Below are 23829 nucleotides of genomic sequence, written 5' to 3' on the forward strand. Positions count from 1 at the left end.
CCCACACACACACACACACACAGTTAAACACAATTCACGCATAAGTAAATCTGACAAAATTAAAATAAAGCAAAACATGTTCTTATGAGCATAATAACCTTGAAAAGTGACAAACGTTTATATGACCGTGGGTGAGAGTGTTGACTAACCAAACACTGGTCATGTTTAGGAAAACTTAAAAACTCTAGCGAGCAAAGCAAAAATGCAAACAATATTCCCTTTAAAGGAGTTCTACTCTGATCAAATTTTAATAAACTGTCTTGTTCTGTCAACTGGGTCAAATTTAATTATAGTTATGAGCAATTTATGTGTTTGAAAATCAAATGTAAATAGTTTTGTATTATTTTGATAAAATATCCATAAAAAACAATGAGATCTTAAGTATTCTGATATAATTGCATTCATACAAATATCAAACTTTTAATACTCCTGTTAATACAAATTGAAGTTAGTTCTGTTTAAATTATGCCTCATGACACGTAGGGGCAACAAAACACATAAACAAATTGGCTTAATGCAAAACACTATGCAGAACAAATAACTCTGCACATCTCCCCAGACACACCGTCCCCATGGTGGAAAAAGGCGGTGGCTCCATCACCATTATTGCCCGAGTCACTTTAAAAAGACTTCTTTATATTCATGCGTGCTGAAGTATGAAACTCTCACTGAGCATCCAGCACACTGCAACTCTGCATCGATTGTGAGCTTTGCGAGACTTTTCAGCTCTGCAGCAATTACCACAAATAGCCATTACCACATTGTTTACACTTATCAACTTGAGGACTGCAAACATTGATTTTTCTTGATGCTTTAGAAAAATCCCACTAGCTGTTTGACTACACAGAAATCCGACTGGAGCTGCAGCATTGATCTCAGATTTTCTTCTCTCTGACTGCCTGACACAGAAAGGATCAGAGTGCCAAATTAAAGTCCGTCACAGCGCTGACAACAAAAAGCTCGAGAACGCTGGCAGAAACGAACGCCCGCTTTTTTTTTTCATTTTTCTTTTTTTTATCGCTGATAACCCTATGGCTCACACACACAAGCACAACAAAAAACAAGAAAAAGTTTAATATAACAGAACATACACCAGATGTTGCCCTTTTTTTTAACCTCACCTCAATGAGTTGGCAACTCATTGAAGCAAAAAAAGAGTCTTTAACACATTACATATGCACAAACACACCCAGCTGCTTCCCAACAACAATCCAATTAAGGAAGTAATTCTGATCAGCAGAGATTGTCCATTCTCAGATCCACACACACACACATGAATTCTCTCTCTCTCTCTTTTTTTCCATATGAATAAACACACAGACACTACTATGCTGCACAAAGTAGCTTTTTCTGGACTCCCCTGAGAAACAGTTGCCTAACACTGCACTACTTTTTTGAACACTTGATCTTGAGCCCCTGTGGAAAAAGCACTGCTTTTTGTGAGTCTGTGCGAGTTTGAGTGAGGAAGTTTTTCTGACTTTTTGTGTCACGCTTGAGTTTGTGTGTTGACACGCGTCTGCTAGACCCCCACCCTTTGTAGAACAAGAATTTGACAACAAAAAAAATGCAAAGGATATTTACAAGTGACAAATTGCAAAGATGTCTCATTTAATTAGAAGATCATTGGAAATTACTTTCATCTGAAAAGAGGATTATGTAACACTGAGCAACAGCCCAGTCCTTTAGCACAGCTTAGATGCATCTGATATCTCTTGTTCAGGAGTGGCACACAAATAATGCGATAGCTGTAGTTCATGTCCCTGATGAGACTGTATGATGGCTCTTTAAGCACTGACTTTAGCTTTAATCAATACCATATGAATCTCTCCTACCCTCTCCGATTCTTGTTGCCTAGGCACCTTTTCTGTCAGTTTTTTCTTCCACCAAACTTTATATTAACATGTTTGGATACAGCTGTCCTTTTACACTGTATCAGTGGTGTTTGGTGAGCAAGTCAGCAGTTTTCTTGAGGTTGGTGTAAGACATAACATATTATTTCTATATTAGATTTAATAATAAAACTATTAAAATGTGAAAAAAATATGTCACTCTGTGTAATGAACTTGTATAAATTTCACTTTTTTAACTGAATTATTGAAAATAATTAATTTTTCAATTATATTCTATATTATTGAGACTGACTTGCCTCTACTCCGTACATTGAAAATAAAAGACACACAATGTGTCTCAATCTGTGGCCTGTTTAACTCAGAAAAAACGGATGAAAATTTGCTTATTCTAAAAATCCATTAGGATTTATCTTTCTCCTAATGTTGGATTTTAATTATGCTCAGATAGTCTTTTGTCTAGTCCATTAGAAAGGGCCGGGAAAGCATGTGTGCCTCCCTGATAATTGGAAATGGAGTGGAACACTTTAAAGCAGCACCAGTTATCCATTTCCACAGCCAAAACAACCTACACAGAGAAGCTGTTTCCTCCATTTATTTGGGACCTCTTTAGCTTCGAATGAGGCCAATAAAACTGAAAATGTGGGTTTGAGTGTCTGATTGCTTTCATTACCAACAAAAAAAATAAATACATGGCATCTGTTAGAAGGGCATTTGCTAGATAAACACAATTTAGACTGTGCTTGTAGCAAAGGTTGGGATTCCAGTTGAGCTGCGTGATAATTAGGACACGTAGCTCATGCAAGCTAAAAGGAAAACAACAGAACACACTCACAGTCTAATATGGTAGCTTGAATTTTCTGATTTAGAGCCATAATTTCACCAATCATTACTTCAGCGGAGCGCGTGGATCATCCCAGGCAGGCCAATACCCATAGTGGTACTTACACTGCCTCTAGTGGCACTCAAAAGAAATTTTGGTATCAATTATTTTAAGCAGTTAGCCCTCTGACATATTTCAGCACTTTACCAAAGCACCATTTAATTGGTGTTTTCATGTCAATTCTGCCTCTGTAAATAACAGAATTTGTACCAAATATGAGGTACAAAACATCCACAACAGCCAGTCATTTGTGCTCGTCAAAGTAGCATTTTCTCATTCCTTCCAACAAATCCTTTTTATCTCAATAGATAGAGTAATAAGTCATTTGTTAGTCTGCTTTGTGAGCAGAGTAGATTTCAAATGGCATATGTTGCTGTCTTGGGCATTGCCAGGTGAAGTCACCAAGGTCTGACTTTTTTTGCACTGGATCAGCATCAGTAATCAATCATAATGAAAACATGACAAAGCAATTTGACTGTCTTGTTCATCAAAAAGGATATCAGGACTTTTCATTTTGATCATGCTGACACTTTCTTTTTTCATGAAAACTTGCTTTTGAGGAATGAAAAACCAATTTTTAACAAGAGACGGACTAACTGTTGTGCAAATATTAATAGTGATGTGAGAAAATCATCAAAGTGCCTGGGAAAGATTCATTTGACCAAAAGGTGAATAAAATCAATAAACTAAACAAAAATAAAGTACTAAACAATAATACACCAAAATGAAATAGCCTGATGTTTACATAAAAGTGATTTCAGATTATTTATTTTTTTATGTTTGAGCCAAATGTTATCATCTTTATAATTAGTTTAGACCCCATTTCCTCCAATGCACTACTGCTATTTTTTTTTACTTAAATGACTTAATACCTTGTAATAACATTAAAAGTTAGTATTATTACAAAGAGGTGTCAAAATATATCCATTGTCTTCCATCAAATATTATAAATCACTCCATTATACATGTGACATTTATTGTAATCCATAGAGGAGCAACATTAGAAGTCGCTTTGACAAGCCAGATTGCACCTTGAAACATTCAGAGTTACTGCCACTTCACTTAATATTCAGAATGCTTCATAACGGCTGAATAGGTGTCATATAAAAGAACACTTAAGAATGACAAACTCCTGATTCACTCCTGGCCTCACCATTAAACCTTCATTTTCAGAGTATGAAATAGCCTTTCGCAACTGGAGACTCATTTGCGTGGAGCGGCATCTCTCTCATTATCCTCCCTCCATTTTCATCGTACCTCAAACCACTGGCCGTGTGACTGCATTTTCAGCACCACGCACGGGTCGGGTTTGGAGAGGGCGTCGCGGTCCGAGATCCCCCGGCAGGCCACTCTCAGCTCCACTTTGGTCAGGCATGGGGAGCTGATGAAGCCCAGCGTGGCCTCTGCAGACTCATAGATGTTACTCATGATGGCCGTGCAATCACACACTGAACGGAAAGAGAGGAAAAAGGAGAGCTCATTTATACATCATACAGGATAGATAGATAGATAGATAGATAGATAGATAGATAGATAGATAGATAGATAGATAGATAGATAGATAGATAGATAGATAGATAGATAGATAGATAGATAGATAGATAGATAGATAGATAGATAGATAGATAGATAGATAGATAGATAGATAGATAGATAGATAGATAGATAGATAGATAGATAGATAGATAGATAGATAGATAGATAGATAGATAGATACTTCACTTTTTATTAACCATCACAAAATACTGCAGTGTTGTGAATTATAAGGGAAAGGAACAATCTTTTTTTTTAATTTCTCAGTTTTGCGAATCTTGAGATTTATTTATTTTTTGTCTATTTTTCTTTTTCAAAAAAATAAGTAGATAAATAAAAACTGCGTCACAGTATAATGCTGTCAAGACAACTATTAGTAAAAAAATAAATGGAAGCCAAAGATCTGTTTGCCAGATTGAACCTACCTTGTTAATATCCATCTGAGACAAACCTTAGATCTACATAGGAGGTGTAACGTATGTTTTTAGTCCAACTGGGTTCCAAAAAATAAAAACGCGAAGACAGCCCTGGCCTACATTGCATCCTCCCAGCCTCAGCATAATCCATACACATGCTTTACTTTGGGATGGCATGTTCAGGGCTGTAAGCTTTATTGGTTTTTCAACATACATTTTGAACATGAGGCTAAATATATATCTGCTTTATTTAAGTGTTTACTATGTCTAGCTTTCTGTTTATCAAGGACTTATGGATGGATGGATGGATGGATGGATGGATGGATGGATGGATGGATGGATGGATGGATGGATGGATGGATGGATGGATGGATGGATGGATGGATGGATGGATGCTGCAGTACATCTGAGCTGTCGTCTGTCTGGAATAAAGCAGAAGCAGAGGATCTGACTAAGCAAACAGAGCTCAAACGATCAGGACAAGGTCAGGACTCTGAAGCTACTCAGTTTCGGGCACAGTGCTCAAACGCACACAAAAAACACGTGTAACATACGCAACAAACACACACACACTTGCACATCCTGAATGCAACACATAAGTTTAAGTCTATCGGAACGCTGATGATTGCAAATGTGCACTAACACACACACAAGAGCGCTGTGAGCGGCGCTGAGTCTCCCGGTACATGAGAGATATGTCCCTCCTCAGGTTTCCACAGACTGCATAGCGTTTCCTGTCCCTGAATAGAACATTCTAAAGAATGTAATCACAGCAACGCCATTATTCTAATATCATGTCAATTGAACTGATAACAATTCATCACATTTTACAGTGAAACGTGGCTGGAATACAGCTAATTATGATAAAGCCTACCAGATGCTGTAAATTGGATTATGCCACAGCATTCCTTATGATATAGTTAAGATATGAAGGCATAATTATCAGTAAGGGGACATATATATATACTTATAGATATATGAGGACAAATGTCTAATGGGTTAACAGGGATCACATCTATCAGCCGCCCACACAGGTGTTTTCAAACATTCTGCTTAATAAGACCTTCTCTCAGGACTGTGTGGGTGTGTGTAAACTCAGCTCCGCATTCTTCTGTGGAGTTGCTGCACCTGTTTCAGTGTTTATGCCTGTACAAAAAGTACACGGGTAATTCCCAGCATAACCTAAAGCCCTGTCTGCAGCCTTCAAAAGAAGCTGCACAGGAGCTTTGAGGGATTAGTTCAGCGTGTTGGCGCGATGTTTGGAGCACCTGCTTTGGATGTTAGCAGCCCGACTTCACAGCCCATTCTCATGATAAGGCAATAAAAGTTGACACATAGTGGAAATTATTTATTACTGCTGATATCTTGGAAAGGTTCACATTTATCTAGGTGTGAGATTTCTCTAGTATCTTAAATTCATCTGGAACACAACCGATGCCCCAGTGAGCTCAAGAAACTGAGATTTCTAACATCCATACCAGGAAGATCTATTAATGTAGGTCAAAACTTTTTTTTTTAAGCCTACCGTATGCATTTTTTAACAGTTAATTCCAACCAAACACTGAGGAAAGGTGAAATAAAGCATAAAATATGCTGGGTTGGATATACCTGGGCCTCCTGGGTTTTAGCGACTAAAAATATAGGATACTTTTTTCCGCCTGTCAAAACATGCAATTTAGGGCAGCTTTAAAGACTATGGGATTATTAGTAGCATCATTTCCCTTTAAAAACTTTAGGATTTATGAGATGCCACAAACTTCTGTATATTTTTGCAAAAATGATATGCAAAGTAGAGCATCAATATGAAGTGCAATAAAAATTAGACTTGGTTCACAGATCAAATTCTGAAAAGTGTGCATCTGTATACATCCCCTTTAGTCAGAGCTTTGCAAAACTTGCACTGTAATTATAACTGCAAGTCTTTTGGGTCATGTCTCTACTAGCTTCACACATCTAAAAACAGAATTTAACTCAGTATTAGGACATATATTTTTTAGTTAAATCCAACCTCCCATTCACTTTGACCATTTTAATAGTACTTCTCATCTCTTTCTTTCACCAAGGACTTTCTTCTTCTTGCCACTCAAATCCAGAGTGAATGATTCGGACCTGTCTTCAGTTTCTCCCACCTGAGCACGAAATTTATGGAGCTCCTCCAGAGTTACCATGTGCATCAGTTCAGGTGGACGACCATGTTTGCAGCTGTTTTGTATTCGTTCTGTTTCCAGATGATGGATTAAACTGGGCAGATAATGTTCCTTCACCTTCAAACTGATGCACTACTTTGTGTTGGTCTATCATGAAACAAAAATACAGTAAAATACATTTTTGTTTTGTGCTTGTAATGTGATAAAAAGTGAAAAAAATGCATATAAACTTATGATTTTTTTTTAGCTGCTTATTCTAATAAAAGCAAATATTTCAGTCATTAAGTTAACCTCGCAAGTTCAGAGTTAGCCACAACACTACCTCCTTTTATCCCTCTGTAATAAATATGAAACTACAAGCGGGAGCTGTTAATTTTGAACAGACATAACGGCTGGAGCTGGAAACAAACAACTCGGCTCAGTTCTGGCTCGCTGCTACAAAGAAGCAAAATTAGCAAACCAGATCTTCTCAAGCTCGCAAATTAACAAGTTATGTTAAATAAATGAATGCGCTACATAATCGGGTGCAAAAATGACAGCGTGTTAATCAGTGGCCTGAAGAGGTGTTGATAGGCCTGTTTATAACATCTCGAACTGAGATGTATCCGGGCAAACTGTTCCCTCGCTGCAGCCTCACGTTTGGCAATTTACGTCAAGAGAAGTAACTTCTAAAATGTTGAACCGTTTTCTTTTCGGGTCGCACAAATAGAGTTATATTTTTCAATGTGTATTGTAAAAACCTAAACCCTTCTCTGACCCTGGGCACAGTTAACCTAAGCTGAAGGAAGAACACAGGTTCGGTGCTCCAGATGATACCAGCTGAATTTTAATGCTGCGGTCTAGTAGTACCATCCTGAGGGAACGAAGCTCTTAGAACTGGGTCTGACTCTGACCTGAATGTCTCTCCCCCTCTCTCTCCGTCCTCCATAATTCATGTTCTAACTGTGTGTGTGTGAGTATTTTTAGCTAAGCACAGTGAACAGGCTGTGTACAGACAAACGGACGTGGACAGAGCCACATGGCAGGTGTGTGACACACAGCCGACCTGTGAAGGAGAGAAGTTTCACTGGTTGTGGCTCCACTATTTCAGCCTCAGTGTGGAAATGTGTGTGCGTGTGTGTGTGCACGGGAAGAAGCAGATGCCTGTCTGTTCTGGTTGACAGCAGATGACACTGGTAGTGAAGGGAGATGTGGAAGATTTCCACATTCATCTTCTGGGTGCAGAGTCTGTCCTTGCAGCCCAGCAAAGCATCAGCTGTCACATGCGTTACACACTGGCGGAGGTGACAATTAATTTTCACATTGCACCTCATCATAGGATCTCACACTACCGTCAGTGCTCTGAAAAACACTCCAGTCAACTGCTTAATTTTGACATTTATGTGCCGTATTACTCATTCATGGTGCAAAAAAAACCAAAACACAATTGGATCGTGAGCAGTGAAAGAAATGAGAAGGGATGTTTGAGAAAACTTAACAACCACGTGGAAAATCCGTAATCGTTAGAGAAAATAATGAAACATCAGAATGGTCAAATACAAGACGAGCAAGCTAAACATATATATATATGTATATATATATATATATATATATATAAACAGCACAATATTTTAAGGAAATTTCATTTTGTTCAAAACATTTCTAAAATACAGATATGCAACTATTACAAATATGAGTTTATGTGTCCTAATTCTGAAACTGGACACAAAGAGAGATTTGCTCATAGAAAGGCCCTGCCAATCAAATACTGCCTCTTTGCATTTTGCCATTTGAACATATTTAAAGGAGGCGTAAAGCATGCATTTAGGATAAAGCTTGCCAGTATTTATGCCAATTACGACGAGAGTCAGAAGAGCTGTGTGTTATGATCAAATTGCCTGGTAAAAATACCATCTGCTGAAAACAGCAAAGTAAAGATTTTGCTACAGGTGATTAAAGAAAAAGTAAAAAGCAATGTTTTATTGTTCTAGTTATCTATTTTCTATCTAACAAATGATTGTTCATGGTGGAACCTGAATCCCACTTATTCTCTTAGTCCTCAATTGCAACATACAGGTTTCAAGTACAGGGCAACCCCCATTGATTCTGTGGAGCATGTTATAAATTCAGACTCTTCAGTTGCAAACCTAAAACAAAAGACTAGTAAATGTAATGTAAATACTCAATATGTCTTTGAAGCAAGTCTTCAAATGTATTCTGCATCAGTGTTAAAGCTGCAGTTGGTAAGTTCTATAAAAATATGCTTTTATATATTTATTAAAACCGTCACCATGTCGTAACATAAGGCAGATAATCTGTGGAAAAGTCAAGCTCCTTTGGCTCCTTTCTCCCTGTGAACCTATTGCCATCTGCAGAAATACAGCACTCCTGGTCAGAAAAAACAATCAGAGGTCTTTGCGCTGTCAACCATACTTGTGTACTCGCCGCCCATGCCTGCCGGTTTGCTGCAGCAGAGAAACAACTTACCATTTCAGGAAAACTGTTTATCTGTGGCCATGCTTACTAGCTTTGCAGAGCAGAAAGCAAGTGGAAGGGTGTGAGCAGTGTACACAAGTGTGATTGACATTGGTAAGACTCTCCTCTTGGCTATGATTGGGTGTTTAGGTTGGGATCATTGCATTTCTACAGATCTCAGTCGGATCACAGGAAGGAGGCAGAGCAGCTTGATTTTTTTTTCACAGCCCAGCTGTGAAAACATATTTTGTATAAGTTACCTACTGCCGCTTTAATGATTTTCAACAAAAATAGTAAAAATGTCATTTTTCTATTCCATACATTTGACCAATGTAACCATTATTATGATTATTACTACTATGCATACTTAGATATTTGTTTGTTATTGTCTCCAGTTCTTCTCAACAAATAAAACAGAAAAAGAAACATTATTGTGAAGAAAACCTAAAATGACCGATTCTAAGATATCCAAGTGAAAAAAACGTAATATACATTTACAGACATGTTAATATATGTTTGCTTATATATATATTTGCATATTTTCAGTAGAGTAATCACTAACACACTTCAAGTACGATTATGCAAAAGAATAGCAAGGCCAGTTTTTTTCTTGTTTGTGCAATAATCACAACGTCATTGTCTTGTTTTGTTTCCATCTTCCAGGTCTAATGATTGTTTGGCCATCTAGAAAGTGAAAGTTAATGTTGCAATATTTTCATAGAGGCAGCCATCAGCCAACAGATTCAACAGAGTCTGACTTTTTTCAAGCAATTCTCAAATAAAAACTCGACTGGCTGCAAAGTTGGGGTTAGAGCCCTGAGTGCCCTCTTCTCTGCACACTGTGACAATCACCAGCTCCACTGCCTTGACCCTTGCCTCGGTGTGTACATGCCGGTGTGTGAGTGTGACCGCTCACCTTCACATATAAGCGAAACAGCGACTCTGACAGATATTGCCATCAACAGTGCAGTCGCAGGAAGGTGTGTGACACCATCTATAATTGCTTGGTCACATATTGATTATCAGACAGATAGAGGAGTTGCATTCACAAGCACCTTGTCCTGTAAAGACGGTACGTGGCATTCGCTGAAAAGCAGACATAATCATAAAATCTCACCAGGATGGAGAAAAGCAGAAAAGAACATGAAAAAGGAAAACTTTTTCGGTGAACTTTCAGCGGTACTGGAGCTGAAATATGAGGACGAATGTGGAGAGTTTGGGAGGAAGAGAGGGGATTAGTGAGACTGATTCTGAGAGAAAAGAAGAAAAGAGGTAACTGGGGAAGGATGAAGCAGAGCATGACACAAGTGAAGCGAAGAATGTGGATCTTCACGGAGCACATCTTTTCTTCTGAGAGTGTTATATTAATTAATATTTTTGTTTCTTAGTAAAAAAAAAAGGGGTGGTTTTATTTCACTGCAATTCATTTATCTACAAAGTCAATAAAGATGCAAAACTATATATTTTTTTTAAATCTTCCTTTTCTTTCTCTTGCTTCATACGCATGTTTACATCATAAGCGGTTTGTTTTTACAGGTATGTAGTAGCTACTGTTAAATTATCCAGAGCAAATAGAAATCTATTGCCAGAGATTGCAGTGGGGAAACTCACCTCAGGGTCCTGGAGGAAAGATCCGAGCGGAGCAGAAGAACTTCACCCCCGTTCACTCAACAATCACGAATACCTGACCGCCTCCGGACCCATCTCACTCTTGTTGTGTAGCTATGTTTCCCACCCCACACCCCCTCCTATACTCACACTCGCACACACACACACACTCCCACCCCTACCCCCTCCTGCACTGCAGAGCTCGAGCAGTTTTGGGGGCGCTGACTAGACAAGCGGGGATGAACAGCCGCTGCTTCCAGGACGGAGAGGATTCGCTCCGCACGCCTGGTTCTGCTCCGGGCGCAAGATGTGGTGGAGGAGGGATGGCGCGCCACTTAACAGGACTTTGTAATCCGCTGGCTCCATCGGGGGCCGCAGGGAGCGCACCCTATACCAAGGGACCAGCGGACACTCATCGCGGTGTTTTATCGCCATCTAGTGGTTGCTTGAGGAACGCTTTTCCATTAGAAAAAGAAAAAAACCTGCTCCTCTGCTGCTCAGCTTTGATTGGCTGCGATGCGCTTCAGTGGTTTCATAATAGGGACTGACCACACACCTGAGACCGCTTAGGAGCTGAAGTTCACAGTGCTCCCAGCAGATTCGTCCCCTGAGATAAATTTAATGTGCTCAGAAGCCATGCGCATGGCTGAATTATCTACATAATAATTCGCAATGGAAACAGCACAAAATCCACGTTTTCATTCCTTAATTTGACTAGAAATATGTTATTGTAAAATACATCGTTAGACTTAAACCAATCAGATAGAGATAACACATTTGAACACATTTTATCTATACTTTTTGTCATGTTAATTTATAATCATTTTTTAAGTTAATTTCTCCACTTAATTAATTTAATTGTTCAGATAAATTAAGTTATCTTTAACTGTATATATATATATATTAAATGATTTAAACCTTAGGTAGATAATTTGTTAAATTAGATTTTATGGGTGCATCTGGACATCACCAAAAAGTTAATACACTGCAGTAAATCCGTTTAAAAGTAAAGCTCTTCAATTAAATAGGTTCCCATGTGCTGTGCAATAGAAACTTGTTAGGCACACTTTTTACATGAATTTCCTCATCAGTGGAGATGATCAACCTGTGGCCTTGTTGGGGTGTTAAGGAAGCCCAAGTTACTTTAATAGCAGCTCTCATCTGCATTGTTACCAACATCTTCTTCTAGACAGTCTTCCACAGGTTCTCTATGGGATTTACATCAGGCGAATTAAATAAGGATCGAACTGCTATGGTCCTTAAAGCTGCTATTGGTACTTAAAGCGGTGTGGGCAGATGCCAGATACTGCTGGAAAATGAAATCAGCAACCCCTGCTAATCTGCAGAAATGCATGACATGCTCTGACTTTGGACTTGATAAACCACAGCGGACACCAGCAGCAGATAACAAGGTTCCCTAAGTCATCACTGACAGTGGAATCGTCACACTGGGCCTCAAGCAGCTTCCAGTCTGTGCCTCTTCACTCTGCTAGAGAGCCTCTTCAAGTCTGAATGAAATGCAGAGTTCACTTTCATCTGAATACAGGACTTTGTATACCATTAAGCAAGAATGCAGTCCTTTTTGTAACACAATCCTCTCAAGGTTGGAGTCATTCCAACTCTTTGTGCATCGTTTTCTAACACAATTTTTCCATCCGCTCAACCGTCTATTAATTTGCTTGTCGTTTGAAGTCTTGATTGGGTGGGCCTCCCTGTGAATATTTTATTTTTTGTTTCTCTAATGAAACACTTTAATCCCAAGAAGCTGAGTTTTTGATTTTCATTAACCGAAGCCAGAATCCTCTCAGTGACGGAAATAAACCCTTTGAATGTACGATGTGACACAGGGTGTAATGAATCTACATAATGAGTTTGCATAACTGAATTCTGACTTCCTAAACTGCATCTATATTAGTGAAACTGAAATGTAAAATCTCTTCACGTTCAACCGTTTATAACAGAACACCATATAAATCACATATCTCAATCTACAATCATCTTTTGTTGTGTAAATTCAAAATCCACAAGCCCTCTTCAATCAATGTTTGCCTATTATTCGGTGCTCATGTGCCCCATTTCTAATGCTGTCCTGGGCAATTGCTCTTATGGTAAGTAACAATTATTTTCTACCAGCGTACATTACAAATAACGCTCCTGTCTTCAGTCAAATTCTCAAAATATTTAGCTAGGATTTGTTACCAAATTAAATATTACACATTGCATTGACAACCTAATATGTTGAATTAAAAGTTAAAGAATTTCAATGACTCACATTTATTACGAATTTATTTATTTTTATAATGTAGTTTTGCAAAGAAATACGGGCTGTAGCCAACAGCCTCTGTTTGAAGTGCTTCCAAACCCTACATGGAATTATAGCTTTATCTCCTTACAAGCTTAGGCCCGGTGCCATTTCATTCACAAATCAGTGGCAGTGATTTAGAAGGCAGCATATTTAGGGGGATAATTCGTCTAAAATGGATTTGTGTTGAAAATGCATTTAACCTGAGAATTTGTTTGCTAAAAAGGCCAACATATTCAAAAACATATTTTGTTAAAGTCCTCTATATTACGCAGTCATTGATTATTCCTTTCTCTCAAGGAGAGTTTGTCTATGGATCACGTGGATGTTTACTATGTCATTTTAGATTCTTACAGTTTAATACATCTTGCTGCTTTTTTTGAAATGCCCCACGGATGCAAATACTTCACTATTCTGTCAGATTTTCTGCAACAAGCTGATGACCTTTCAGTAAATAGGAAAAGGGAAAACATGTATGTATTGGAAAACTGGTGACAGCATGTTTCAGCAATAAAACATAGTAACTCAAGGGGCTACGATGCCACACTTTGAGGCTTTTACTTGTAAATAAATGAATAAATGAAAGCCATTACCGTCACAAATACACTACTTTGCTGTGGTCTATATCAGATAAAATCCCAAGAAAATACAATAGAGTCTCTAGTTTTAATTTGGCAAAGTGTGAACAGCTCAAGGATATGACTACGTTTTAAAGGCACGTTCAGTGATTAAAAATGACTATATATACATGCGGCTGTTTTCTCAATCAAACTTTTACAAATTAATATCAGAATAAAAATTTTCTTTCAGCTCTGAAAGGGTTGTTGTTGTTATTGGTGCAGATTTTGTGAAGATATTGAGAACAGGTGCAATTTTCAATATGAAACCCTGCATTTATCCTCTTATCTTCTCCATCTTTCTGCGTGAAGGTTCAGTCCTGATGTGACATCGTTGTCTGATGTCTATGGCGGAGCGGGAGCTTTGTGCGGGCGGACCACGCCCCGGCCACGGCGTGCGGTGTTGTCTAACGAACTGGGTTAGCTCACTGCTGCCACTGCTGCTTATTTCAAGGTGTTGCGCCGAATAATGTACCCCTGCAATAAAAAGCACATCCATCTGGGGAGGTCAGTTGATTTATCTAATAGTAATTTTATTAACAGTATTTCTCTTGGAAAAATAAAGTATTTTTAATTAAGATAAATAAAAATAACACATATATAGTGGGGCATGTTGTCAACTTAGAGCATACAACCTTTTTATTTTTCTTTGGGGAAAATATTTAATGTCAGTGATATTATCTACCAAAACCAGTCATCAGTTCCATTAACAATATTTTTTTTTAAATTGAAAAAGGGGAATTAAAAACTGCCTTCAAACCATTGCACTTCAAATGACTGGGGGTGCGTCTTTCGACATAACACCGTGCGTCCAGTTAGGTTTACAAGCCCTGCGAAGATGGCGACTTCAGGGAGGAGTGCATTATTATCCTCCACATCAGCTGGACCTAAGAGCACACTGGAGAGCTCCAACCCAGACGAGGATGATGGGCAGAACCTATGGTGGGCGATGCGAAATTAAAACTGTTTCAGCGCGCACAGGTTTTGAGGTTTCACAAGCGTAGAGTCACAGTGTTGGGATAAGGATGGTTTGACAGCTAGTCTGCTAGCGATGCTAACTAGCATCAGCACCAGACTCAGTGGTGACACAGCGGCACCAGCTCGCGCTAGCCTCTCGCTGCTGCCAGTCATTGTTTATGTATGAGTGAACAAACAAGCCTGCGTTTGGCTGCGTTTTTGACGGCCCTGCTCTGTCTGCAGGTCCACCATCCTGAGTGAAGTGTCCACCCATTCAAGATCAAAGCTACCGTCTGGGAAAAATGTCCTGGTCATGGGTGGGTATCTGTCTGCAGTCTCCTGGCTAGCCAATGGGCATCGTTAGCTCGGATAGCCCTGTAGCTGCTGATCACCTCATCCTGTTCCCTTGACTTATACCTGCTCTGTAGCTAAGCTAGCTGCCTCTTGTGATGGGGCTTTTGTGTCAAAGCTTTGTTGCTGGAGAGACGGAGACAGGTGTATTTTCCTGACACAGTCGTTCATCATCACATTATGAGAAAAAACCCTGCAAGTCATTCTAGCTCCCAGTGATGCTAGTCGCTGCTAGGCAACGATAATTCTAGGAAATGAATAAAAAAAATGAAATGCAAAATACACAGAGGCAGTTTGGTATTTTGGGGTTGATTGAAGCAGAAAGGGTGCCTCCCAGACCTCGCTAATGTCCGCACGCATTAACACCCAGCACACACATCCGCCTGAGATAATCCGCTGCATGCTATCCATTACAGCTAATCAGCCACTTGGTTGCCTATGTATGGAGTGCTGTGTGTGTGAGGCCATTTGCTTGTTATGCTGTCCATGACAACATCAGCAAGCTCAGCTGTAATACACCGCGTCCCCCTGTTGGTATAGATTAATATGACACACAGCAAGAATGGGTGCAGAGCTGACCTTATAAACACGTTGTATAAAACAATGTTATGGATGGTGTTTCCATGGAGACATTCACAGCTGTGTTTCAACGAAGTAGGATGATGTTTAAGCTTATTTGAAAACGTCCTCCCCTTAGTTCTAATTATGAAATTTCAAAAACAGTGTCTATCAATTTCACCAAATTGTCAAATACCCAAGCATATCAAATCCCCATAAACTATACACAAATAAAACAATATTCATTCTAAACAAGACAGCAAAGCCAACGTTTTTGGTACTCTGATACATAGCTGTAACTTCAAAAAGTAATGTCTTTATATATTTTATAAACAGAACTAAGGACATTAGTTGAATTCTACACTACATGTGAATATAAAAATACTCTTTCTGAATACTATGAAACGTTAGATTTAATATACACTTTAAAGTTGTAGCACCCCTCTCTAACAATGTTTGGATTCTTGAAGATTGCATTTTGTTTTTAACTAGGAGTAGTTGATAATACACTACTGTACATGATTAAAAGGATGCACATTAAAAGTTGTTCATCCTTACCACCTGCAAAATGTTGGTTGAGGTCAGCCACTTTTTAACTTGACCACTATTAGAGCTTTTTTTTTTTAAATAATAAAAAAAAAAAAACATCGAAATGTAAATTTTAATCAAACGGGGTGATTGACTGTCCGTATGGGATCCATGTTATTCACCTATTTTCTGTATTTAGGTGAGGTGGGCTCGGGGAAGACCACCTTGGTTGCAAAGTTACAAGGAATTGAGGAGTACATGAAAGGGCGTGGCCTGGAATATCTCTACTTCAGCGTTCACGATGATGACATTGATGGTAACCAGACTACAGATTCTCTCTCCTTTTTTCTTTTTTTTTAAATCTCCATCATCTTTTAAAACACAGGTAGTACTGCGTGTCAAGACAAGATTTTAAATGTTGACCTAGTTTGTGTGTTTGTTTAGATTACACTCGATGCAACGCGTGGGTCTTGGACGGAGACCTCTACCACAAAGGTCTGCAGGGAGTAGCTGTTCCAGTGGGCTCCATCGAAGACACTTTGCTGCTGATAACAGTTGACATGTCACGGCCATGGACCGCCCTGGACTCTCTTCAGAAGTGGGCTGCCGTTGCTAGGGAACACATTGACAAACTACGAGTCGCTCCAGAAAAGCTGCGGGAGCTGGAACACAAAAGTGAGTCAACTGAGGGGCGGGGGAGTGAAGGGAGTGGTTTTCACAGAAGCACGTCTTATTTGAAGTTTTATCTAAAGAATGTTTCAGAATGTGCCCATGTTTCAAATGTTGACTTGACTTTTTTTTTATGGTTTTTAGTTGTAAAACAGTTTCAGGAGTACACAGAGCCGGGCAGCGGAGAGGACGGCACGCCACAGAGGAGGAGTGACGAGGAGGAAGGCGTGCTGCTGCCATTAGGGGACAACACACTCACACACAATCTAGGAATACCAGTGGTGGTTGTCTGCACAAAGGTACAAACTTTCCAAAGTGTGTCTTGGTCAGAAGGAGTTTTAGAAAACCTACCAATTTAACTGTAGAAAGTTCTAATAAGACTGGTCAAACGTTTAGCCAAAACTTTGACAGAGTCTGCATTCATAATTCCGACGTTTTTATGGACTAGCATAAATTCACAATGAATTCAGACTGCGGACTCAGACCTTTTTTTTTTTTCATAAAAATCAGTAAAGTTGCTTTTCATTCAAGACTCCAATGAGTGCATGTAATCTTATCTCCAAAACGACTTTTATATAAAACTTTTACTTTAAGGTACATTGTGGATAGACACTGATTTATTGCATCGGTTGGCAAACCTTCAAACTGATTTCTGTTACCTGCTTATCTGTCCTCAGTGTGATGCTATCAGCACACTGGAGAAGGAGCACGACTACAGAGACGAACACTTGGACTTCATCCAGTCCCACATCAGACATTTCTGTCTGCAGTGTATCCTTGAACTAACACAATGCTGCACCCTTGATGCTGCAGCAGAATATGCAGCACTAACACTGCTACATTGCAACACATACTTTCTGATCATTCAGCAGTTTACCCATGAAATTACTTTTTTTTTTCTTTTCGGGAATATGAAAACTTGTGCCCTTCTGTGTGCAGGTATTTGGCTATGAACAGATCATCTGTCACTGTTTCCAATAATTTGTTCTTCTGCTTTGCTTTATCTTGTCAACGTTTATTTAAAAAAAAGCTTTCAATTGTTGTTGATTGAAAAATGTCCAGGATTTGTAGCCCTTTCTCAGTGGATTTCAATGAGCCATAGCTCGAATCAGTTCATCTGAAAGTCCTTCTTTTTTTTTTTTTTTTTTTTAAAGATGTTTGTTGCCATGGTTTTCAGGCCCCTGTTAGCTGAAATTGCTTTGTTCGGAATAGCCTTGACAGTGCGTTCAGATGGCGCCTCTTTGCTTTACACGTCAGTGAAGGAGATGAAGAACCTGGACATCCTTTACAAATATCTTGTTCACAGACTCTACGGCTTTCCCTTCCACTGCTCGGCTCAGGTGGTGGAGAGAGATGCTGTTTTCATGTAAGCTAGTTCGCTTCCTCTCCCGGAGGACAACAGGATCATCTTTTGGTTTGGTTTGTAACCCCCCTCTGTCTTCTGCCAGTCCGTCAGGTTGGGATAATGAGAAAAAGATTGCTATACTTCATGAGAACTTCCAGACGCTGAAATCAGATGACAGCTACGAGGACGTAGTAGTCAAACCGCCAGTTAGAAAGGTACAAACTCACAAAAGAGCATAATGGCTTCCATCACACATCATGTTTACAGCTAATGCACTGTAAACAACCTAATGGGCAGTGTCTTGTGAAAGTATTGATATCTGACCAACACAAAGTAACACAAAATTATGAAACAGGAAGAAAAGAATCTCTTTTAAACATTTTTACAGATCAAAATCTGAGAAGAGTGGTGTTTATTTACATTTAGCTCTACTGACGCGATACTTTGTAGAGCGCCTTGGACCGTAATTACAGCTGCAAGTCTTGGAATGCTTCACCAGCTTCACACTTCTAAAGGCCAACATATTTGCCAGTTCTTAGAAAAGTTGCTCAAGATTAGATGGAGAGCATCTGTGAAGATCTTTTTGAAGTTTGGCCGCGGGTTTTTAATTAGATTTAGGACTAGATTTTGACTGGGCCATTCTAACATAAGAAACAGATTCTTTCATAGCTCTCGCTGTCTGTTTAGAGGATGACCCTGCACCTCACTTTCTACACCACACTTTTGCGGAAACCACATTATCTTGGAAGTGTTTACAAAAAAAACTTCAAGCAAGACTTCTTGGAGTTTTCTTCTTGCTACTTCTCCATAAAAGCCAAATTTGCAAATTACCCAACAAATTGCTTTCCTGTCAACAGATCTTCCCACTTGAGTTGTAGATCTCTGCAGCTACTCCAGAGCTACCACAGCCACTTTGGCTGGTTTTTCGTCTGATGCTCTCCTTTCACAGCCTGTGAGTTTATGTGGACGTCCGTGTCCTGGGTGTGCAGATGTATTGCTCTTTTTATTTTTAAACGGTGACAAGTCCAAGGCTTGGAGCTTGTTTTCTAACCCTGCTTTAAATTTTGCCACTATTTTCCCCTGACATCTCTTCTGATGCTTGTTCATTAATCTTCTCTAAAAGTCCTATGAAGCCTTCACAGAACAGCTGTAATTATGCTGACGTTGTATTTAAGAAAGTGGCCCATGAACCAACCATCACAATTGGTTCACACTATCAAACTAAATCACACAAAAATTCAATGCATCGGACTTTTGGAAATTGTAAGGTGCACTCAGATCTATAAGCTGCAGGTCGTAATGTTTTTCCTTTTCTTTTCTCTAGATTGTCCATGAAAAAGAGATTCAGGCAGAAGATGACCAAGTGTTTCTGGTAAAGCTGCAGGTCAGGAAACATTTCCACTTTGCTAAAGCATGCTGGGCCGCACAGAAATTAAATCTGTCTTGATATGTTAATTAGGGGCTAATTGTTGGGAGTGTGCATATTGTTGCCTCTAATTTGCAGACGCTGCTTGCCAAACAGCCCGCTGTAACAGCAGGGCGACCAGTGGTGAGTGGCTCTTTTATTTTTTTCCCAAAACCTTTGGCTTCAGTAAAGGGAATCCTCCTAAGTTGCCATATGTGTAATCTTTTGTTGTTGTTGGTGTTGTTTTGATCTATAGGACACCACTAGCAGGGCGCCCACAGGTTCACCGAGAACAAGCAATCGCTCCGCAGCGGCCAACGTGGCGAACGCCATGCCACAGTCAGGTGTGTACTCATCTGTGTTTGTTCCTTGTTCTCTCCTTGCGTCTGCATTTTTTGCGGCACATAAAGGATGTCCTAATTATTTACACCACAGGTCAGACAAGTGAGGGTGTGCTGGCCAATTTCTTCAACAGTCTACTGACAAAGAAAGCCGGGACAGGCGGCCCAGGAACACCAGGTGGTAACAACACTCCAGGAACTGTACGGAAGTCAGGTGAGAACACAAGGCCTCTCACTTTTCCTTATTTTTACAGTGTGACATGTTAGACAATTGTGCTTGAGGAAAACATTTCCGTCCTTAGTCACGCCTCATCACTTCAGCTCCCATTTGCTGTCTGTTATCTGTATTTTCCCACTTGTTCTCCACTCCATTTATAATGTGTGTATGCACTAGTCAGAGGATGCTGGCCACGTTAAGGTGTGTGTGAGCAAGATATTTCTCATTTACTGCTGCTCGCCTTTTTTGTGTTTTTTCTTTATAAACCAAACCCTTCTCCCTCTTCTGAATGTCTATCCCAAGCATCATAAGAAGAACATGTATATTACCTAGATGTATTTTTGTCAAAAATGCCTTTTTTGGCAATCAACTTATCTTACTAAAATGAATTTAAAACAGGACAATCATGAAATTACAACTAAAATATTAGATTATTTTTTTATAACTACATTTTTAGTTGCAAATTGGATTTTACAACAAAGCAGATCCAGTAATTTCAAATGACATCAGCAGCACAAAGGCAAAAAGACATGACTGATACGCAGTTGTTGCATGTTCCCCTTTCTCCTCTCCAATTGCCAAAATATTTTTTCTCACTTTTTTGAGGGTTTTTTTTTTTTTGGTCTTGTCTGCTTGCTGGAATTTATTTCTAATCACTAACATCTGCATCTGCAAATGCACATGATTCTAACTAAGAATAAAACACAGTGAAGGAGCAACAAGCAGCATGGAATGGCTGAAAGCCCAAATGCAGACATCATTGACTCTGTACTATACTGCTGTTGTTGGAGACAGAAATTGATCAGAACCAGATGTCCTCTTCTGTTGCATAAATTATCTTGAAACATCAAGCTTATTTAGCTGTTCGTTAAGGTTAGATATTCTCCTATCCACAACAACAGAGTCTGCAAAGTCATTTTTCTTTACTTCTTTCTAAACATTTTCTTGATCAGTCAAGCTTCAGCTTGACCTTCATCATTTCTGTTCTTACATCTTCTCATTTGGCATCAGATATATTTTAGCTATGTGTTTGACTGCTGAATGGAGGCATCTGTAGTTGCGCTGATTGTCAAAAGATGCTAATAGTAGTTGGTCTTGGTATCCTTTAAAGTTTAGGATGTGGAAGTCCAGTAAACTGTGAAACATGATGTGGAAGTGCTTTATCTTTTAGCAATGAAAGGGAGACTGCAATAGATGCATTTTTAGAACGCTAGTATGCATGTGTTAGAAAGGCCCAGTTAAAGTTCAGATTGCGGTTCAGACACCCTCCATTACATCTGATTGAGTTTAAACTATTTTTTCCAATTGAAATTTTAAGAAAATGTTCAGATGTGACAAGATAAATGGATACCTCATAAGTCTAGCAACTGTCTGAATGCAAACGTGTGATAAAACGTGGAAAAGGGTTGTAAATACTCAACTTGCTTGGCTCTATATGTCAGATAAATCAGACTGGAATTGATCATGTCCAGCTCCTTTGAAACACTCTGTGGCTTTTTATTGATTTCCTGTTACCATTCTGGGATTATTCTTGTCAGTGTTGGCTGTTATTCTCAGCTGCAGCGACGCAACAGCAGCTGCTCTTCCTTTCTGCTAATGAGTTCAGACACAATGAGACCACTGGAAGCGCAGCAGCCTTCTGAGATATTTGCATTAATCTGAGAAAAATGGCCTAATTAATAATACTGCAATTGCAGTAGTGCTTATTCTCATCCATTCAGAATGATAATCAGACTTTTAGGGTTAAGGAGGTAAATTAAGCAAGACTATCGCTGTCCTAGTTTCACCCAGTTCTTATTTTAATCATGTGCATTTGAAACACAGCTTATCGCGGTGTGGGTAACAACTGCGTCAATGTTCACTCCTCTGCAGTGTAGTAGCAATGGTTTACTTTCTTTTCCTTTTTTTTTTTTTTAAACTTCAGGTTCAAAGCTGGGACTGAGCGACGTCCAGGCGGAGCTGGACCGCATATCCAACCGGGAAACTGACTCGGACTTGTCCAATGCCAACGACACCGCCGCCACCGACGGCCAGGACACATGAAGAGCAACGCACTTCACCACTGCTCTCCTTCTATTCCCTCCTCTGCACCTCCCTTCTTCCCTCCACCTTCAACCTCCACTTCATCATAAAGAACGCGGTGAGGGTGGGGTCAGGGGGTCGGATGGGCGGACAGATACTGTCGTTCTCATCACTGTCTCCTCGAAGAGAACTCCCCATCTCTTCCCCCTTACGTCTTCTCTCACCCACACCTCGTTCCTGCCCCCTCGTTTTGTTTTTGGTTGTTTTTTTTTTGTCTTCTCAGCTGTTACACCAAGGACAAGTTTGTGTCACTGTTACATGCAAGTACGTGTCTGTGGGGAAAGCGGGGACCAGTTGGGGTGAGAGGGAGAGGGTGAAAAAGGATTGACTGAAAGTGAGGATGTTTTATGCATCCATTTACTGTGATGGTACAGTTAGTGTTTTTACAGTATAAATGCTGAGGGCGCATGTTGATGAGACTGCACTTAGGGTAAAATAGGAGGGAGGGCTTTTTGTTTATCGTACAAAAAGCACCAGATGGGGGACAAAAAAAATAAAATAAAAATGCAAATTGTCTTTTTTTTTCTTAAGATGAAGGGAAAACATACCAGTATTTGTATGTGTGTGTGTGTGTGTGCTTGTATGGATGTGTGATTGTGTGAATAAAAGTATAAGAATGTGGTAGATAGAGGATGACTAGGAAAGTTTCAACCAGAACCCGTTTCTTACGAGAGATTTTTGGGCTGTTCACTACCAAATGGGAAACGTCATTACCATTGTCATACACTACAATTACACCAGCTACATCTGTTACACTACCAGACTTAATTAAGAAATACAAATAAATAAACGTTGATACGCAAACACTAAGGTTTCTTGTCCTATAATTGGCCAAACGATCCACTGGGGTGCTGCTACCAAACACTTACAGCAAGAGGCGGTGCAGCAAACTGAAAGAGTGCTAAGCAGAGGGTGAGCTTTACTTGTACAGAAAATAAAAGCATTTGCAAGTTTAATAGTTGCTCCTTGTGGGGTGGGTGGTGGTAAAGGTTTAAGGGGAGGGGGCATTAGAACAAAGGGAGGGTCACATCCAGAATGTACAGTCATTGTCTCGCTGATTGGTCCTGTTATTTCAGAGCTCCGTGTTGGCGTTTGTATAATCAGACATGTCAATCAGTCAAATAAAAAGGTGTATTTATTCGGATTTACCTTTCATCTCCTTTGTTTTTTTTTCAGAATTTCTACGCAGTCTGGAAGAGCATAGGATTTGATTTAGATGATTTCTGGATCTGAAACACCATATTATGAGTGTTTTAATGTTCCAGTGTTAAAAAGTTCCCCTCATCTGTTCGTCAATCTATCTACCCATCATTTTATCCGTCTTTGCCCATCATTAGTTCATTTATTCATCCATTCCTATGTCTAGCAAGCATCTATACATCCAACTATCCTTGAAACCTCAAGATCATTCATCCACATCCTCTCATCTACCTCTTTTCTATCCATCCATCCATTCTTACACATCACATATTTATACCCTCCCCTCAATAGAAATATCTGCAGGAAATAGATTGAACTTTTTTTTTAATTTATCCTCTGCTAATTTGAGTCTGGAGGAGAATGGGATTT

The 23829-nt window shown here is 39.4% G+C and overlaps 2 protein-coding genes across 2 annotated transcripts in view; one reads left to right on the forward strand and one right to left on the reverse strand.

The window, feature by feature from the left end:
• The window catches only part of LOC102234676 (copine-4), a 35408-nt gene extending 24146 nt beyond the window's left edge, over positions 1–11262 (reverse strand). Inside the window, exons 1-2 of the mRNA XM_005797305.2 lie at positions 10892–11262; positions 3988–4178 (exon numbers count right to left, since the gene is read on the reverse strand). Coding sequence (XP_005797362.1) covers positions 3988–4158 — 171 coding nt within the window. The 5' untranslated portion in view covers positions 4159–4178; positions 10892–11262. The remainder of the gene's footprint in view (positions 1–3987; positions 4179–10891) is intronic.
• A 3365-nt stretch (positions 11263–14627) lies between these two features.
• On the forward strand, positions 14628–23408 carry LOC102236636 (cytoplasmic dynein 1 light intermediate chain 1-like). The gene is made up of 13 exons (XM_005797401.3): positions 14628–14749; positions 15008–15081; positions 16401–16517; positions 16646–16876; positions 17015–17169; positions 17548–17641; positions 18101–18236; positions 18319–18430; positions 19540–19599; positions 19720–19764; positions 19877–19964; positions 20056–20175; positions 22103–23408. Exons 1-13 carry the CDS (start codon positions 14646–14648, stop codon positions 22219–22221), a joined length of 1455 nt encoding a protein of 484 aa, XP_005797458.1. The 5' UTR covers positions 14628–14645; the 3' UTR covers positions 22222–23408.
• The last annotated feature ends 421 nt before the right edge of the window (positions 23409–23829 follow it).

This window comes from Xiphophorus maculatus, chromosome 13 (assembly GCF_002775205.1).
Source record: "Xiphophorus maculatus strain JP 163 A chromosome 13, X_maculatus-5.0-male, whole genome shotgun sequence".
Lineage (NCBI taxonomy): Eukaryota > Metazoa > Chordata > Actinopteri > Cyprinodontiformes > Poeciliidae > Xiphophorus > Xiphophorus maculatus.

Bases quoted from the DNA above. Each gene is read 5' to 3' on its own strand.
- LOC102236636 (XM_005797401.3), top strand. From the start codon at position 14,646: ATGGCGACTTCAGGGAGGAGTGCATTATTATCCTCCACATCAGCTGGA. The intron at 16,518-16,645 runs GTAACCAGACTA...GTGTTTGTTTAG, and splicing joins TCACGATGATGACATTGATG to ATTACACTCGATGCAACGCG. The intron at 20,176-22,102 runs GTGAGAACACAA...TTTAAACTTCAG, and splicing joins AGGAACTGTACGGAAGTCAG to GTTCAAAGCTGGGACTGAGC.